General features: G+C 47.5%; 4 protein-coding genes across 4 annotated transcripts; 3 read left to right on the top strand and 1 right to left on the bottom strand.

Moving 5' to 3' along the window:
* Window positions 1-213: 213 nt before the first annotated feature.
* On the top strand, window positions 214-1,685 carry VTN00DRAFT_3032 (uncharacterized protein; the record flags this gene model as incomplete). Its single annotated transcript, XM_069429305.1, has 3 exons — window positions 214-1,091; window positions 1,160-1,247; window positions 1,335-1,685. 3 exons carry the CDS (start codon window positions 214-216, stop codon window positions 1,683-1,685), a joined length of 1,317 nt encoding a protein of 438 aa, XP_069283444.1.
* Window positions 1,686-1,910: 225 nt separating this feature from the next.
* VTN00DRAFT_3031 (uncharacterized protein) lies at window positions 1,911-4,201 on the bottom strand (the record flags this gene model as incomplete). Its single annotated transcript, XM_069429304.1, has 3 exons — window positions 1,911-3,790; window positions 3,876-3,982; window positions 4,047-4,201. The coding sequence occupies 3 exons, from the start codon at window positions 4,199-4,201 to the stop codon at window positions 1,911-1,913; spliced, it is 2,142 nt and encodes a 713-aa protein (XP_069283443.1).
* A 5,250-nt stretch (window positions 4,202-9,451) lies between these two features.
* On the top strand, window positions 9,452-10,579 carry VTN00DRAFT_3030 (uncharacterized protein; the record flags this gene model as incomplete). Its single annotated transcript, XM_069429303.1, has 2 exons — window positions 9,452-9,922; window positions 9,983-10,579. 2 exons carry the CDS (start codon window positions 9,452-9,454, stop codon window positions 10,577-10,579), a joined length of 1,068 nt encoding a protein of 355 aa, XP_069283442.1.
* A 601-nt stretch (window positions 10,580-11,180) lies between these two features.
* VTN00DRAFT_3029 (uncharacterized protein) lies at window positions 11,181-11,510 on the top strand (the record flags this gene model as incomplete). Its single annotated transcript, XM_069429301.1, has 1 exon — window positions 11,181-11,510. One exon carries the CDS (start codon window positions 11,181-11,183, stop codon window positions 11,508-11,510), a length of 330 nt encoding a protein of 109 aa, XP_069283441.1.
* Window positions 11,511-13,696: the final 2,186 nt, after the last annotated feature.

Genomic DNA, 13,696 nt, shown 5'->3' with positions numbered 1-13,696 from the left:
TCCGCGCGCTGAGGGGAGACATATATGAAGTCGGTGGTGTCTTGTCTCTTAGAGCCTGGATTCTTATTTCTTTTCCCATCCTATTGAGCTGTGATCGTCTATCAATTCACTTGTTGTCGAACCACGCCCCCTATAAGGGTAATATATACATTTCACATCACTCTTCTTTATTTCCCTAGTGTTCCATTCTTCCACTTCATCACTGCCGCCGGTATGAGTCTTGATGCGTGGGCAGACCTCTCAGCCCAGCTGGACGGAGTGCTTCCCAAATTCAACGACCTCCTGAGCAAAGACGGCCAGTACCAGGCCTTCACAGCAACCAAGGCACTTGAGAAAGATGTTACCTTCGCCATCAAGGCGGTTGGCTCCGAAAATGCGATTCTCATCACCGCAAACCGCGGAGTGGGGACTGCTAAGGCCGCCTCATCCTCACAGGATGCTCTCTTTACGCTCTCAGCCCTCCCAGAGCAGTGGAAGGGGTTCTTCAAGCCTCAGCCCGTCGCTCCTTATCAGAGTTACTGGGGCATGGTGGGTATGAACATTAAGCATGACGGCGTCCGCGTGCTGGGCGACGAGCAGGCCTTTGCGGTCTACACCCACATCTGGCGTCGGGCCCTTGAGCTCTTGCATGAAGCCTACTGTGGGCCACTCCAGATTGCGGACGAGCCTCAGCCAGAAGAGGATCACATCGTTGGCCGCTATGTCTATGTGACCGCGCCGCTCTGGGGTCGCTGCAAGGTCTTCTACGAGCAGAGCGGTACCGGTAAGCAGGATATCGTCTTCCTGCACACGGCTGGTTCCGATAGCCGTCAGTATCACGGCGTCATGAACGATCCCCGAATGCGGGAGCGCTGTAACATGATTGCGTTTGACCTGCCAGGCCATGGGCGCAGTTTTCCCTCGCGGAGCTACTTGCCTGGCCAGCACACGAATACAGAAGACAGCTATGTTGGCTGCATCGCCGCGGTTGTCAAGGCACTAAAGTTGAACAAGCCCATCATCTGCGGTGCCTCGATGGCTGGCCAGGTATGTCTCGCCGTGGCCATCCGGGCAGACGCGGTCGGCGCTGGCGGATCAATTCCGTTGCAAGGGTGAGTTTGTGCTTTTCCTCCATTTTCCGACTTGTCTTAGTTATGTATTATGGCTTACCTACTTCTAGGTCGGATTTCCTGGACATGGACCGCCAGTGGTTCGACAAGTCTCCCTATGTCAACCAATCGCTGTTCAATCCGGAATGGATATACGGGGTAAGTGTTTTAGTAAAATACATACCTATATATGGGAACAAAGAGACAAAGGACAAGCTTTGGCTGACGACTTGTCTTAATGCCTAGATGATGAGCCCTACTGCGCCGCTAGCCAACAAGCAGCTGATCTGGCACCTCTACTCCGCCCAGGCATACGGCATGTTCCACGGCGACCTGGACTTCTACTTTGGTGGCTGGGACGGTCGGTCACGCGTCGCCAGCATTGACACCAAGAAATGCCCAGTCTACATGCTGACGGGCGAATATGACTGGAGTAATACACCTGCAATGTCTCAGGCCACGGCGGACAAGATCCCGGGCGCGAAGCACAAAGCCATGCCCAACCTCGGTCACTTCCCCGCAACTGAGAACCCTGCAATTTTTGTGCCGTATCTCCTGGAAGCTATTGATCACATTGTTGCCACACGCGAGGGTTAAGGAAGCACAGTACTTGTTACGCTGTTGATGTCTATCGGTGCTGGTTTATATTATACTCGGTGTGCCACATCTTTGATGAAGAAATAGGAGAAACTCTGATCCTGAAAAGATGAAAGAAGATCAGAGAACATCAACCAAGAAAATGGCAGGACAGAATGGGTGCTGGTATCTGCAAATAGACAGGAGTCTAATGCGAATATCTATTGAGAAATTACCCAACGCCATTTAATGCCCGTTTCTCGTCTCCTCGGGCTGACTGTCTTGAAGGCATGCCATTACAGGACGGTGAAGCCGACCATCTCTGATAGCAGCGTATATAACCGAAATCCAAGAGCCAATTGTTTTCCGAGGTCTCTCTTTGATCTGTTGTCCACTGCATTCGAGTGTCGGATGCTCAACCAACCCTTGATGGAAAGGGACCTTCAGATCTTCTCGCACAAAGGTGTATAGCATCTTCGATGCGCCCCCTAGATAGGAAGCCGTATTTTGCTCCCGGAAAAAGTGGTTGCGCATTGACTGGAATAAGCAAATGCTCTCCTGCGAGACGCGACCTTGAACGGTTTCGATCAGTGCAATGCGATCTGCCTGACCTGATAACTGCCCTCCGTACTTCTGGATGCCACTTAGCAGGACTGGCGTGATGGCCTCCGACAGGGACTGACATCGGTCGTGCAAGTCGTAACTCGCTGACCCGGCCCAAGACTTTCGGGTCGACTGGGAAAGGTGCTTGCACAGATCATCCTGATGTTCAGGTTGCAGTCCACTGAAGAGTTCCCGGATGATCGATCGAATACGACCTTCAAGTGCTTCCAAGTAACAATTGTGAAGCACCCGCAAATCCAGCGCCTGGCAGACAGCGTACAGATGCGCGGCACACATTAGGGAGACGACCTCGACGGCCTGCATTGTATATCTTGACGAGATCAATGCCAAGGAGTTTACCGACTGATTGTGCATTTCGGCAGATTGAACATGGGAACTGACTGGATTTGCGAGGAATGCAAGTTCGGACATGTAAGCTGCCATATTGATATCGACACCTTTCATTGTAAATGAGAGGCTTGGGTCGTCTGCTGCAAGGTTGGCCGGCAGGCCTTTATTAAGGTCCGGGTTGACCAGTTCCGAATTCAGGCTGAAAAGCAACTTCCCTATCATCTGCAATGACAAACGGATCTTTTCCACAGCAGAGGTGACAGAGACAGCTTGGAAGTTTGCGCCAGACAGGACCTCATTAGTGGCGACATCAATAACTGGGTTATCGGCCGTGGAATTGAGCTCCACAAGAATCTGAGCGATGGAGGCATTCAAGTCTTCCAACTGAGGACCCAGCCATTGAGAAGCGCTTCTCAGGGGGTATCTGTCCTGGAAGAGGCCAGGACGAGCCCTGTCTCTATTTTCCGGCGTTTCAGCTAATTTGGTTCCCATGAGGAAGCTCCGGATATTTGCCGCCACTTCGATCTGCCCGACATGGGGTCGGATCTCCGCGATAAACGGGTGATAGCTTTCTGCAGTACCTGACAGGGCTTCGCAGGACATGGCTGTCAGTATCTGAGAGAGGACCGCAAGCTGATTCGCTTCATACGCTGCGAGAGCAGCTACCGCGGCTGACGCTGCTGTTCCATTAACCAGGCCCAAACCCTCCTTGGGACCGAGCACGATGGGTGAGATACCAGCGATGTCCAGAGCCTCTCTAGCGGAGATAACTTTTGACGCAGTGCCTTCCTCCCAGTGAACCTGGATGTCCAGGTTTCCTTCGAGCACGCCCGCGATGTAGGACAGTGGCATGAGATCTCCAGACGCGGAGACGGAACCACGGAGAGGGATGATTGGGGTAAGGCCTTTTCGTAGAAGCTGTAGGACGGCGTCTATCACTTCGAGACGTACTCCGGAGTAACCGCGCAAGAGATGATTGCACCGGACAAGCATAGTAGCTCGTACCCAAGTGACCGGCATACTATGGAAGCCAACATCGTAGTTCGATACATCGGGCTTGAAATCTCCTTCGGTGAGAACTCCAGTCTGGGTCAGCTGCAGCAGGGCCGATTGAAGGGCCGTTAATTGCGAAGTTCGAGATCCTGCGCTGCCGCCGAACCCGGTGTTTACACCTGAGTCCCATCGCGTTAGTTATTAGTCGTTCAGACATAACGAAGGTACAATGCACAGGCAGGGGGGAGGTCTCTTGAAACTTACCATAGATACAATATCCCTTGGATAAGTACTCCTCCAGGAACTTGACACTACTGTTGACCCGTTCAACGACCTCATCGCTTCTGTCAATGTCAGCAGGACAGGAATTCCTACATCGGTAATTATTAGATGACGCCCTTAGAGGTAGCTACACTTTTCGAGCTCAGGGAATACCTGGCAACGGTAACAACGCTGGCAATATCGAGCGTTTTTCCATCAATAATGACCTGGTTAGCGCTCTTAAGCTGCTCTCTCTTTGACCACGTGAGATAGGTTTCGAGGAAATGTGGCGAAGAGTTCTTCAGATGTGAGAGTGGTTGGGACTTCATCTTCACCGTAATAGCAATGGATGTATTTGACTTTGCGTGGTTGCCATGTACTTGATTTTGGTGAGGGTGTTGGAAAATCGTCTAGATTATATACCGCCAACTGTATCTGAATGACCATTTTGGATATATAATGAACTATTCCGTTTTCAGTTGCTTTCTTTTTAAGGTATTCTTTGTGCTAGCGCCAGCAGTTTCATAATACTATAGGATGTGCTGCAGTTGCAAGAAATTTTGTAGGGTATCACATTCGGATATCAGCTTTCCCCGGAACTTCGGTAGGTGAACTCGATTGTATACCCTAATCCGATTGGATATATGTACTGTACTAGGCTTCTGCTGCTTCGCATCTGTTGCAGCGTAGTATGGACAATCCCTGTATATATTACACGTGCTTATTGTCGCTAAGCCTTGTTGTCCTACATTCTCCCTCTTCTTTGTTCTGTAACTTCGCTTACTGCTCGACATTTAGTATCTAGTTGCGTACTTACACCAAGTTACCTAGTATATGGGTATGCTCTCACAGCTATACTGCTTAGTGGAAGCCTAGAACTCCTACGTTCCTCCTGTTTGTCGTTTGGCCTACCATGGACCTAGTACCTAAATCGACGTGTCTCCTGGTGTATCTTTTAGCCTTGTATCTATCCAAAATTTAGGCGAGCCTCTATTCACATAGGAATACGCTGAAGGTACTACTACCGCTAATAATATATTGGCAAAATGACTAGTGCCCAAAGTTCGTGCTTGCAATAGGCATGATCGATACTTGGGTTCCGGCGACTCAGCCCCTCTGTGACGTCAAGGATATTATCAAAGCTAGCATACAGTGCACCCTGTAAAGCTGAGGAGTTTAAGAAAGTGGAGTCGACTGTACACAGATAATCCAAAATGGTTGCGTTGTCGACGCGACTCAGCATCCCCACTGTGTGAGCCGCCAATGAAACGGATACATGGGCTAGATCTATGCAAGGGGCAAGTTAGATCACAAGAGCTTTTTAGCCAGCCATTTTCCCAACTTTATGATGTACGAGTAGAACGAAGGCCATGCTGATTCTGGAGATCTGTTTCATGCTAAGAAAATGGGCTGGGACCGCTGGGTTTGTCAATAGTACGCATGTACAGCACATACGGATATTAACCGCCTCGTCATCTCGCTAACAGGATGTAATGAAGGGAAGACAATGTAGGTAACTTTTGGATGCCGTGGACAAAAAACACATTCGAACAGTCCTAGGAAAGTCTGGATGCGGGCCAGGTCAAGCAATTATTTTACTCACGAAGACCGAGCCTTTATCTAGATTTCGAGCTCGTGGAGGCACAACGACGTCCTTGTATTTATGTTCCAACATCTAGATGACTTCGGTGGGGTGCAGAATGTTGTATTCAAAGGCAGTCGAACTTTTGAACAATACCACAGCCCCAGTTACCAGCCACCGAATTTTCTGCATCTATAGTGTCGGCCTCCTCTTTGTGAACCGCGCAAGCGACCTTGGCATTCCGACAAGCGAATTTAGAATTAAGTAGCCTCTAAAAAAAATCATTTCTCGGATTCTGAAGACAAAGACGTCTGGATCATGAAGCTTGTCTAGATGATTGGTCCGTTTGTATGCATGGTTTCATCTTAATTCCAGGCGTATGCCGAAGTTTAACAATTAAATTAGATAATTAAAATACTACTGCCACAGGAGATTTCCAGAACCAGATTTTTGGTCTTACAAACAAGATTTGCTTTTGGAGCTTGTTTTCATGGTTGCCAAAAGTTGGTACAAGATTAAGTTTGGCGGGATTGCGATTCCGAGGAGATCGCAAGAAAGATACTGCGCTGCGTTTGCTCTTTCCTGGCTGGGGATCCTTGAGGACGATTAGTGGCGGTGGAAAAGATCCTCGTTACGCAACGGTGATGTGTACCATCTTCGAGTCAACTATTCGACAAGAAAGTCCTGGCTTTGATTCTTGTCCACGGCAAACGTTGGCAAATGTTCTGAACAGAGCATTGGACGACTATGGTTTAAGCTTCCTTGTTGGTTTCGAGGTTGAGTTCAATATAGTGAGGATCTCCGGAAGGCGATGTTGTCCCGCAGAGCGTGCATATTGGGGCCTGTGCGGCTACGTGGCTACGAGAACCTGGTTTTCAGTATGTGGAGGAATGTGTGGATGAGCTCATGGCAGCCGGTGTCCGCGTACAGGACTTCCATTCCGAGGGGAATTTAGGTCAATATGAAATCGCGCTGCGGCCGCTGCCGCCGATGTAAGCAGTGTATGAACTGCTTCTGACTTACGACATCATCAAATCTACAGTCGCTCGCCATGGCTACGTCGCTGCAATGTCACCGAAGCCGATCCTCCACAAACAGGGAAACGGGGCGCATACGCACATATCGATAAGCCCGCCGGACAATGAAGAGCTCTTTCTGGCTCGACTTCTCAAAAGACTAGCTATGGTATGTGCCTTTAGCTTGCCATACGAAATTTCCTATTGTCGAGTGAAGAAGCTCGAAGCCGGAGATGCTGTGGCTTGGGGTACGGAAAACAGAGGGGTGCCGGTTCGAAAGATTAAGCAGGGTCACTGGGAGATAAGATGTGTGGACGCGACGTCAAAAATGTATTTGACGCTCGCAGCATTGCTCAGTGCTGGGCTTCTTGGGATACAAGGGCAAGAGCCTCTGCTTTGGAACGATTATTCCTTCGAACGATCTACATGTTAGTCACAACACGACGGTGATACTCTCCCTCCGAGTCTTGAGCGTTCCTTGGAGCTTATCCATGATAATGCTCATGTCTTTGGCAATTTCATCTCCAGCAGGCTAATCGCCCGATACGTGACTGTCAAGCAGCATGAGGCATTGAAGTGAAGGCCTTGGGTGACACGCGTGTAAGAGAGACTTTGGCAAAGTAGTTCTAGGACAAGCTAGAGGTTACGGCGACAATGTATGCACGCTGACTCGGTTCCCGGAGATTAGATGTCATAGCTTTTGGGATTAGATATCTGTATTCTAGCAGTAGAAAAAAATAAAAAGAAAAGTCCCAACTGTCTACTTTAAAATGCTCCTTGTCACCCCCCAGTGTTGCCTTTAATCATTGTCTCTCTGTGATATGCTTATGACTAGTCTGATACACTCCACTTTTCGCTGCAAAGCCGGAAAACCAACAAATAGCGATTAAACTTCGTGGTACAGTTCCCAAGTACAGTCGGTTGAAATGTCAATTCGATACACAATTATTATTCTTGACCTTGTACCAGAATCCAGAACCTATGCTTTGGTAGCATAACCTCTTGTATTTTGCCCTACTCCGCGCAAGGCGTCAATGGATACACTCAGTCAAGCTTGGCGATATGTTACAAATAGCCTTTAGTTGACAGCTCGCGCGCTCCAGCTAATATGTTTAGCAGTAACTATACCGTTTCTTTTGCGGTAATAAGAACTATACTGGCCATGCCACTATCTCCCCCAATTTCTGCCACATCTACAGCTTCGCGTAGCCTTATTCTGCTTGGTCCGAATTGTTCTTATGTTCGATTGGGAGAAATTGTTTCTGGCTGCTCCTTCTCTGTCACTGATTGCACTTTGCTTCATCATTTCCTTAGGTATTTATGCGTATTGGTGATACCTCACATCTTGTGCATCAACTTACTGCTCTAGCAACAGAAACGCCTTGTAATAGGAGCTCCATAAATGGTGACTGCAGTTAGTAGCATCTTTGGAATTACGGAAACCCATCGTTGCTGGTATTCACCGTGTCTGGATGTCTAGATAGCATGAAAGTCGAACAAAGATATTGTTGACCAAAAAATACTACTCAACCACAACAAGTGTCATGATATATGTTTGCAATTGGAGGTACTGGTAAATTTTCTGACCGACAGATACGTTTCCAGGATGTCGGGGATCCAGGCTTTTACAAGTCAGCCGGCTTCCCATGACCAACCTACTAACATGCCAATCCATATTCATAGTACTCCATACCGAGATAAGAGGATATCTTCTCTCAACATTATTCTTGCTGACTTTACGGTCCTTCTCATTGAGACGCTTCAAGAAAAAAAAAGAAATGCAGGATGTCCTGTCAAGCCCCATCGGCCCAGTTTAACCACGTGTTCTGAGACACCTTGGTGGAATCTTCACGCTGCAACTATTTTAAGTATCATCAATACTGTTTCCAGCGACTATGATTTATCGATACCAAACCTGCAAACGGCAGGTTAACCAGTCGGCGGCGCAAACCGGAGGTCTTTGAAGCTTCTCTGCCTTCATGACGCGTCATATCTACGCGCGTTGTCGATTAAAGATGTCACGAAATACCTCCGAGACCAGGCCATAATCCTTTTCCTCTTGCCTACCCTCTTGGACCCGTGAGGGGTAATCTCCTCAGGGATAGCGAGGATCCCCTCGTGTTCTCGACTCCGCAGCGGAGATTTTTCGGTCACGCCGATAAGACCCGCGGCGACGCCGGGACGTGCGGGGATGTCGTCATATATTGTCCATCCAGACTTGCAGCTTCGAATATTCGGAGGATATGGCGTGGACGGATTGCAGAGCATTTTCGATGCGGCTGCATGATGATCTGAAACTACTGTTAAGAACCAGAGTATCGGTAAAAGATCGGCGGCAGACTACCTGGCTACTACCAATGATCTGTCACTTTCTCAAGTACTAACCAACAGCCAGTATCTTGACTTGAACTACACTGTAGTGACTCTACAGGAAACTTTATTGTTCAGAGGAAATCAGCGTAATTGGCAAAAGTTCTCCAGCAATAATCGTCTCATCGGTGTTGCTGTTCTGATTTTTACATGGTCTCCTAAGGGAAAGTAGGTTTCTAACCTTCTACATACCTATTCAAGGTAGACAGTCAGAGGCCAGTGAACAACATGTAGTAGTATCTGTCGACTTACATTCCATGCAGTTTAATGATTCCGTCTCATCCCGAGGATATTTCACCGGTGGATACAATCGTACGACAAGCACCTTTTCCGAGCTAGCGTGAGGCTGTAGTACAGACTCCTTTCCGAGAGAAGTCCCTGAAACCGGCGAAGTACCAGTTTCTTCCACAACATGTGGTCCTCTTCATCAATGTGGATACGTCATGTCAAGGACATATATAAAAGACCCAAATTCAAGGTCTATCGAGCTTCGATGTACAGTACGTTCATCGGACCAGATACATTTCTTGTCGCCATTACGATCTCCTGACCACGCTACCCTTTTCTACAGACCCTTCTCTCAATTAACTACTTCCCGATCCAAAGCAGCCATGGGACTGCCATCGCACCAAAAAGCAGCTGTTACCGAACACCCCGGTACCGATAATTGGCATGCGGTTATCAAAGACATTCCCGTTCCCGTTCCGAAAGATGATGAGATCCTGGTTAAGATCAACTGGTCCGGCCTGTGCCACACCGATGTACACCTCATGAAAGGTGACTGGGGCAAATCAGGTCTCTCGATGAAGGTCAAGGTCTCCGGGCATGAAGGTGCCGGCATAGTTGTGGCAGTGGGCAAGAACGTCAAGCGGTTCAAGGTCGGAGACAGAGCTGGCATTAAATGGGTTGCTGATACATGCGGAGATTGTTACTTCTGCACAAATGGCACCGACGAACTCCATTGCCCTCATCAGCTTAACAGCGGGTTCACAGCAGAAGGGACCTTCCAGCAGTATGTGACTACGAGTGGAAAATACGCATCTAAAATACCGGATGGAGTCTCCGACGAAGAAGCTGGCCCTGTATGCATGCACCTTTTTCTACTCCCGCATTAATATTTACTTTGCTAATAGACGACACAGATCATGTGTGGCGGTGTGACAGCATATACAGCTCTCAAACGTTCTGCCGTTCGACCAGGTCAATGGGTTGTCCTCCCAGGTGCCGGTGGAGGTCTAGGCCACCTAGCGATACAGTACGCGAAGGCAATGGGCATGCGTGTCATTGCAATCGACGGCGGCAAAGATAAAGAGGAGATGTGCACGAAGTTGGGCGCGGAGCACTACATTGACTTCATGGTCGAAAAAGACATACCGTCAAGAATCATGGAAATCACGACTTATGGTGCTCATGGGGTCGTTGTCACGGCTGCCTCGAAGACAGTATATGACCAAGCTCCTTATATGTGCCGCCCACGTGGTACAGTGGTCTGCGTGGGATTGCCGAAAGAGAAGTTCAATGCTGGCGCGCCGCCTATGACCATGGTCCTGAAGAACTTGAATGTTGTTGGATCAGTGACGGGGACCAGAAGAGATGTGGATGAGGCATTTGAGTTTACTGCTCGGGGACTCGTCAAGCCAATATTGGTCAGGGGGAGCCTGAAGGACATAAACGACTACGCAGAGAAGATGCTTGTAGGGGAGTTGCCTGGCCGTGCTGTGCTCAAGATCGCCGACTGATTAAATATACAACACTCATCTCCTAGACATTGACTCCTAATGGCATATATTAGTGCCTCCGGAATATTTCCGGACCTGAATAGACTTAAGCGATTAAAAAGCCCGCATCTCAGAGACGGTACGGTCTAGGATAAACGGTATACCTGTAAGTCTGACATGAGTCATAATGTTTGCAAAGGGATGGTTCTATCATCTCAGAATTCTAGCCTCATCAGCACAATCACATGTTAATAGCTGGCTTAAAAAAGCCAACCATCCCTAACGGGATGGTAAACCCATCTTAGAAACCATCTACGTCTATATACAGAGGTTTATCAAGCATCTAGATCAATAAAAGAAAGAATATAAAAACAAACAGTCCTTTGGGTTCGAAATGAGGGAGTTGAGATGACTTTCGCGAACTCTCATATTGGAGTTGCGGGGGGGAACTGCAGAGCCGTCGACATGTTCCTGAATGGACAAAAACAAGCTCCGGTTGGTTGTTGAATAGGCTTATATCCGAACGAGTCCCTCTGATGGCGGAGAGTTCGGCTATGGAGATACTAATGCCCTCAGAATTATTACCCTGGTATCTTGCATTCCCGTCATGCGACCGTTGTTCATGAGGGGAATCAACTCATCCCGAGACAAAGGCAGCGGGTACCAGAACGCATCGGGTTCGAATTTTGATTCGAGCAACTTCCAGAATATCGATGAGCAGCAGCTGTACCCACTGCAGGACGTCAGGCATGAAACCGTCATTGAACGGTTGTCGAAAGACGACCACTCGTTGTGCACCGCTTCCAACCAGAGCAACGAGGTGAGCGGTCTCCACACCACAACGCAGGACGTAGGCCCCATCAGTGGAATCAACGTCAAGACGGAGTTCAAGAATTCACGATACTGGGGCGCATCATACACTGCAATGATCCCTGCAAATGGTGCCAAGTGAGCAACCGCAGTCCGTCTAGAAGCTTTCCAAGGGGCATGCTTACTGGATTATAGGTGCGTTAATTCATCGAAGGGAAAAGAATATAGGCGGTGCAACCTCTCTTCACATTGTCACCATTTCTTGGAACGGTCTCACTACGTACAGCACTATACCATCCCAAACCTCAAATACGAAAGTTGTGAATAAAATTCTTGCATTCAATTCTCCCGGAAAGTACATCGATTCTCAAAGCAACATAGCATGACCGCAGTTTCACTTATCTACTAGGTACTATTAATAGACATAGATATTCTCTAATTCCTCCTTCTTTTTTTAATAGACACTATCGAACACAATTGTACTCCTTCGTTTTAATATCCAGACGTCGAGCAGCACTGATCTGCATATAGACCGTAAAGGTAGAAGGCTTATGATAAGCCGGTAATATAGGCCAAAGGGGAGGAATGAGCATGCCAACTGGATCAGTAGATAGTGGCTACATGCGATAGGCAGCTCATGTGATGATCTGGCCAAGTTTTTTAGTATGATGATTGCAATATTCGTGAAAGTGTGTTGCAGATATCTGGGGAGCCCAGTCTTTTCTACACCGATACAAACAATACTGCAGGTGACTGTATAGCATTACCAGTCCAACTCGGCAGTGACAAGGAGGAATGTAAAGAAGAATCATCAGCAAAGCAGATCCTGCGGGGAGATAAGGGGCAGTCTTATAAATCCTGAAGCAGTGAGCCAAGAATGGTATAGCTGTCATAGTGACACAAGAGGAGGCGGCTCAATATCTACACTTTTAGGAGGAACGCTGTCCAGACTGAGGATAATATCGGTAGTGTCCTGGAACACTCTTAATAGACAGGTAGGTCTTGTCAGGCGACGGCAAGAGTAAGGAACATGGAAGAAGGTAGGGCTATCGCCAAGAGAAAGAAAATAAAAGGCACATAGTCACACTAGCTAAGCAACTTTGAGGTTCTTGTCCCCGCTGTCTCCCGTCAGTTGTACACAGTCGGAAAACTATCAGGGTAATTTCGCATTCATAATGACATCAACATGGCTGATAAACAAGATACGTAAAACCTCCCTTCCCCTGATAACGGGACAGGTCTTTCGACATAATCATTTACATTGACTGATGTTACACTAGCTCATGGATACAGATAGCCAGCATCGTATCAATATCAAATGTCTTCAATCATCCGTCTTCGGTAAGCAAGACAACATAGAACTAACGTTATCCACAAGCGAGCCGCGTACCTCCTACGTGTTCTCTCATACTCAGTTAGTTGAATCTATTCAAACCACCACTATACCACCAAAATACCTCCTAAGTCAAGAAATTCTATTGAACAAGAAGGAAGGATTTTATTAGCAATTTCTGCATTACAAAAGAAAGAAATTCACTATGTATGACAAGCAGCATGTGTTTATATGGTACCTGAATCAACTCTACAAGACAGGCTTCACAGCAGTGTTTATCGGGCTGAGCAATGTGCCAACTCACATAAATTGACAAAAAATGAAGAGGTATCGCTTGTACAATGGATATTATCTCTGGATCAATGTGGAGCAGCTCCCCGACCGTCTCATGTTCAAGATATGGCCAATATTCTACTATCAAAGTGTGGTTCTGCAGATATCCAACCTATTGGCAAGAACTGGGTGTACAACTTCATCAAACGGCATGATGAGCTGAAAACCAGATATTCCTGACAATACAATCACCAGTGTGCTAAATGCAAGGATCCAAAGATTATCAAGGAGTGGTTTGACTGTGTACAAATCACTATCATGCAATATGGGATTGCATATGAGGATATCTACAACTTGGATGAGACAGGATATGCAATGGGCCTAGTTGCTACTGCTAAAGTAGTTACTAGAGCTGAGATGGTTGGCCGGCCCTTTCTTGTACAGCCAGGCAATCAGGAATGGGTTACTTCTATTGAGTGTATCAACTCTAGAGGATGGGTTCTACCACCTTGTATTATCTTCAAGGGAAAAGTCCATATCCAGGGTTGGTATAAAGATAAGGCCTTACCACACAACTGGAGGATTGAAGTCAGTGACAATGGATGGACTACTGATGATATTGGGCTACGGTGGCTGAAAAATATCTTTATTCCTGCTACTGAGGTTTGTACAACTGGAAAATATCACCTTTTAATTCATGATGGCCATGGGAGTCATTTAAC

Source organism: Thermoascus crustaceus, assembly GCF_041956765.1.
Source record: "Thermoascus crustaceus strain CBS 181.67 unplaced genomic scaffold VTN00scaffold_11, whole genome shotgun sequence".
Taxonomy (NCBI): domain Eukaryota; kingdom Fungi; phylum Ascomycota; class Eurotiomycetes; order Eurotiales; family Thermoascaceae; genus Thermoascus; species Thermoascus crustaceus.
This window is presented reverse-complemented; position numbering and strand designations above follow the sequence as displayed.